The sequence below is a fragment of the Triticum aestivum genome, chromosome 5B (genome assembly GCF_018294505.1).
Source record: "Triticum aestivum cultivar Chinese Spring chromosome 5B, IWGSC CS RefSeq v2.1, whole genome shotgun sequence".
NCBI classification, from domain to species: domain Eukaryota; kingdom Viridiplantae; phylum Streptophyta; class Magnoliopsida; order Poales; family Poaceae; genus Triticum; species Triticum aestivum.
In genome coordinates this window covers 110,366,845-110,372,037 of record NC_057807.1, presented here as the reverse complement: position 1 = coordinate 110,372,037, position 5,193 = coordinate 110,366,845, and the positions used below count along the sequence as shown (strand labels likewise).

Below are 5,193 nucleotides of genomic sequence, written 5' to 3'. Positions count from 1 at the left end.
AGCCCTGTGCAGCGCCCCCTCGGGGAAACTCGAGGTTTGGTTTTAGTTGTACGGATTGCTCATCTGAGTGTGCCCTGAGAAAGAGATATGTGCAGCTCCTATCGGGATTTGTCGGCACATTCGGGCGGTGTTGCTGGTTTAGTTTTACCCTGTCGAAATGTCTTGTTGTACCGGGATACCGAGTCTGATCGGAACGTCTCGGGTGGAGGTCTATTCCTTCGTTGACCGTGAGAGCTTGTCATGGGCTAAGTTGGGACACCCCTGCAGGGATTTGAACTTTCGAAAGCCGTGCCCGCGGTTATGTGGCAGATGGGAATTTGTTAGCGTCCGGTTGTAGAAAACCCGAAGTTGACCTTAATTAAAATACATCAACCGCGTGTGTAACCGTGATGGTCTCTTTCCGGCGGAGTCCGGGAAGTGAACACGGTGTTGGAGTTATGCTTGACGTAGGTTGCTATAGGATCACTTCTTGATCATACTTTTATCGACCGTGCTTTGCCCTCTCTTCTCGCTCTCTTTTGCGATTGTAGCCACCATATATGCTAGTCGCTTGCTGCAGCTCCACCTCATTACTCCATCCTTCCTATAAGCTTAAATAGTCTTGATCTCGCGGGTGCGAGATTGCTGAGTCCCCGTGGCTCACAGATACTTCCAAAACCAGTTTGCAGGTGCCTATATTACCGAGCAGGTGACGCAACCAAGCTCAAGGAGGAGCTCGATGAAGATCTTGTCCTTTGTGTTGTTTCCGTTCTAGTTGATCAGTAGTGGAGCCCAGTTGGGGTTGATCGGGGACCTTTGTCGCATTTGGGGTTCTTCTTTTATTTTGGTTCCGTAGTCGGACCTTGATTGTATCTGGTTGATGTAATGCTCTATTCATGTAATTGTGTGAAGTGGCGATTGTAAGCCAGCTATGTATCTCTTTCCCTTATGTATTACATGGGTTGTGTGAAGATTACCTCACTTGCGACATTGCTTTCAATGCGGTTATGCCTCTAAGTCGTGCTTCGACACGTGGGAGATATAGCCGCATCGAGGGCGTTACAGTCGTGGAGGGACCGAAAAGTTGACAGGAGAAGCTTGCCCCCTCTACTTTGGGGTGCAAAGGTACTGATTGCTGTTGGTTTCATTTAACACTTAAATTTTCACTGCTAGCATTCCCAAACTTTGCAATACACTGACTATTCAGTGTTTTTAGTTTGTAGTCTACAAACCTTTTCTCTTTTAAACACCCCTAGGTTTGCATTGCACATGAAATTAATTGCTATGGCTGTTATAAAGTTCATTCGAGTAATCAGTGTGTAATTGAGGTGTACACCTTAATTTTAGAAAATACTCTTAAATTTTACATGAAATGAGTTACCATCATTATGATCGACACACATTGTTTGTATTAGCAAGAAGCAGCTCTGCATTTTCTTATCTTTGGTTGATGCGATATCGCTGTATTCAGGCAGCTGCAACTCATATGGAAAAACTTACAATGATTGAGTGTTCAGTGTCTTCTCTTTATGGTCTACACAGACCTTTTCCCTTTTAAACACCTCTAGATTTTCATTGCACATGAAATTAGTTGCTATGACTGCTATGAAGTTAAGTGAGTCAAGTAGTGTGTGTAATTGAGATCCACACCTTATTTTCGAAAAGACTCTTAAAATAATGCATGAAATGAGTTACTATGATTATGATCTACACGCTTTGTCTGTATTATCAAGAAGCAGCTCTTCATTTTCTTATGTTCGTTTGATGCACTATTACTGTAATCGTGCTACGCCTAACAAGCTGCAATATATAAAGCTGCAACTTACATATGAAAAACTTGTAATGATTGATTCCTTGTGTAGGCCGGAGATATGAATGTCACAAAGATGCTTCTGATGGGGGATGTTGATGTCAATGAAACCGACCCGGAAGGAAACACAGCACTTCACTGCTGCCTCAGTAGTAGCTCAAGCACACAAGAGCCAAGGTGCTCTTCTTCAAAATTCTGCTCCATTAACAGCTAAACAGTAAGATGGTTGTTCTCGCTATTTCCAAGTGTCCTTAGTTGTCTTGTGTCTTTGTGCAGGTCTGAGTGGCTCCTGCTGAAGAATGGTGCCGGAGTTTTCCAGGGGAACAAACTACGTCTCACACCAGTGCACGGCGATGCAGCTAAGATCAATTACAAGGCTGTTCAGGTAGCCTTTTTTTAGTTCCTTTTCAAGTGCTTAATAATTACAAGGCTCTTTAGCTAAGGCGATCGACGGATCCGTTGAGTTCCAGTTATGCTTCTAGTTATGCTTCGTTGGCTTTTCTTTTGTCCTGTTTCCATCTCTACCATGATGTTTTCGATCGGTTGCAAATGAGACAGATTTTGTAGCATTATGGCTCTGCACAGTCCGTCTGCACATTGCTTTATCTCGTTTTCCGGTGGAAGTTTTGCAGGGCTTCTCTGTTGTCAAATGTCAAAGCATGAAGTTTGTTAGTTACAGCTCCAACTAGTTGGATTTCTTTTGATCGGTATTGCTACTTGGTTTGTGCAGAGTTCAAGTGAAGAGGCAGGGAACATCTCCAGGAAGTTGGCCTCTTCCTTGACCTACTGCAGAGTGGTAGCAATTTTTCTGCTACTTCTGCTACTGTCTTTCTCGCCAGCATCTGCGACATGTGACAGGGAAGGTGCCTGGAAAATAGCAGTGAATTGTCTCGGCACCAGCCAACCCTCTTCACCACCAGCGGCACGCCTAGAGCCCCCGCCTCCACCAACAACTACCGTCGAGCTACCGCCGCCTCCACCAGCGGCAGAGCCCCCGCCTCCACCTGCAGCAAATCTTGAGGTGCCACCGCCGCCGCCTCCAGCCGGGGCCGCCATCCCGCCGCCTCCACCAGCGACAATGGTCGAGTCGCCGGCGCCTCCAGCAGGAGCCGCTGTGGTGGTGCCGGCGCCTCCAGCCGGGACAGCGGTGGTGCTGCCGTCGCCTGAAGCCGGGGTTATCACGTCGGGGAACACCAAAGAGGGCCACCTCTATAAGGCTGTGTTCGGTTGGCATGGTTTTGAAGGGGTTTGGCAGGGATTAAATCCCATACAAGTCAAATCCCTGCCAAAACCACTCCAATCCCCTTGAGGCTGTGTTCGGTTGGCATGGTTTTGAAGGGGTTTGGCAGGGATTAAATCCCATACAAGTCAAATCCCTGCCAAAACCACTCCAATCCCCTTGAGACAGGGTGTAACCGAACAAAGCCTGAGACAGGGTGTAACCGAACAAAGCCTAAGTGGCTTTTCTTTGGTGTATTGCTCGCCCTCCTATTCTCTCTTCTGTTAGCACTGGTTATTATGATAGGAGGGCCGTGCACATGCCGGCTGCGCATCTCTCTGATATGTTTCTTTTGCTCACTGGAACGAAACTCCCCAAGCTTTCCTGTGCCTGTAATCCCCGGGGACGTCGAGCAATCGGGCCGCCAGCTGCCGCCCGGCCAGCGGCTGAACGTAGCGGTGCCGAGCTGGAAGAGCAGCTGCACGACAGGCGCGTGCGCGTGAATGGATGAAGCTCAGCGCGAGGGAGCCTGTCCGATGGAAAGAGATTAGCTTGCTAAAAAATGCTGTTAATTCTGTTTAATTTGTTTTTCCTTTTGAGGGAATTCGGCTCAACTTGTTTGAGTTCAGTTTAATTTCGTGATAAGATGTCGTGATGGATTCTCCGTGGAGTAAATTGTAGTACATCTCATCCTGTACACGCTGGCTTGTAACAGATCTTCAATATTTCTGTCACACAACAACCGAACGATGCAAGTTTTGCAAAACCAATATTAATCATGCTTCCAATGTTACTGTCTAATGCTTGATACACAAACACGGATGAGTAAGCCTTTGTTTACACAATTTCACAAAACTAATATGCTCAAAAAACGTCTTACATTTCGGGACGGAGGGAGTACTAATCATGATTCTAATATTACTGCATTATGCTTCAAACGCAACCTAGTAAGGCTTTCGTTGTAAATCAGAATGGATGATAGAATTACATAAAGTTGTTTGTCCGTTTCGAAGATACAACTTTTGTAAGGAACCGTGTCAACGAATTCCCACAGAAAATATAGCATCTAATTCTGGGAAATGTAATAACACATTAAATCGTATTTATGAATGCGTTGGAATCTCGACTCTTTAGAAGAAATGGACAGAGCAAATGAGCATGATCCAACGCAGGTTCTGCAGGTTCTATGGAACATACTTGTGGCTACATGAACATTAATATTATTTACATCAAGAAAACATCTTACTTTTTGGACTAAATGAATGGCTGAAACATTTAGTGGAGTCCAATATATATAGCCCACTTGTTTACATTCAGACACGCTGCAGGTCCTGAATAATTGCATTGCATGCTTATCATTTTCAGTGCTTTGTTTCAATAAGAAACTTGCATGCACTGTTTAGCGAGTCAAGATATTTGCGCCAACAATTACATAAACCAAACAATGATATAAGTATAGAAGTCATTGGATTATTATAACTGCAGCACATCCATCTAGTTAACTAAAACAATAACCAAAATATATGAAAAACGGATAATACTAACTATAAACTTGTATATTTTCAGTCTTGGCTCATACACCACCAAACAACTTGAAAAGGTAGAAACTGCACACAGTAAAAAGAAATTAAGTGAAACGCTTAAGAGATTTTTAAAGAGAAGCTTACTTCAGATGTACGCAACCTCCGACAACCATGTCTTCATGTGAGCATCTCCTCAAGCTAGCAATAGTTCATCGTGACCCTTGTTTGCTTCTAACCCAGCCTGTAGGATCAGCAAGCAATTTATCCAATGTGAGAAACAAACTGTGGCCAATAGTAAAGCCCCGTGCATCTAGGAATGGAAACGCATTAGCCGTACGTAGTGCCCTTTTCCCAGTAGAGATAAATCTGGTTTGTAGTAACTCTTTCAAGGTGTTAACTATGGCCAAAAATTCGTGTCTAAGTCTCTGTACTACTACTAATCGTGATCGGACATCAATGTATCTGCATCTGAGGTGACGTATAATTAAGCTGGCATGCATTGCATAACATAGTGCATCCATTCATCTAGTGCCGATCTTCTTCCTCCCCGTCAAGAGAATGATGCCCACGAAAGAATGAAAAATGAGAGACATGGCCGCTCAACTTTGTACGCACTGTTCATCATCATTCATCATTTTTACATGTATAAATCAGGATAACAC

General features: G+C 44.4%; 1 protein-coding gene across 1 annotated transcript; it reads left to right on the top strand.

Moving 5' to 3' along the window:
- Positions 1-907: 907 nt before the first annotated feature.
- On the top strand, positions 908-3,801 carry LOC123110677 (formin-B-like). The gene is made up of 4 exons (XM_044531262.1): positions 908-1,104; positions 1,842-1,966; positions 2,066-2,174; positions 2,520-3,801. Exons 2-4 carry the CDS (start codon positions 1,851-1,853, stop codon positions 3,096-3,098), a joined length of 804 nt encoding a protein of 267 aa, XP_044387197.1. The 5' UTR covers positions 908-1,104; positions 1,842-1,850; the 3' UTR covers positions 3,099-3,801.
- The last annotated feature ends 1,392 nt before the right edge of the window (positions 3,802-5,193 follow it).

What these genes read in the sequence shown, in the direction of transcription:
- LOC123110677 (XM_044531262.1), top strand. Translation starts at nt 1,851, where the DNA reads ATGAATGTCACAAAGATGCTTCTGATGGGGGATGTTGATGTCAATGAA. An exon ending in TCAAGCACACAAGAGCCAAG is followed by an intron (nt 1,967 to 2,065) that starts GTGCTCTTCTTC and finishes GTCTTTGTGCAG; the next exon opens with GTCTGAGTGGCTCCTGCTGA. An exon ending in TCAATTACAAGGCTGTTCAG is followed by an intron (nt 2,175 to 2,519) that starts GTAGCCTTTTTT and finishes TGGTTTGTGCAG; the next exon opens with AGTTCAAGTGAAGAGGCAGG.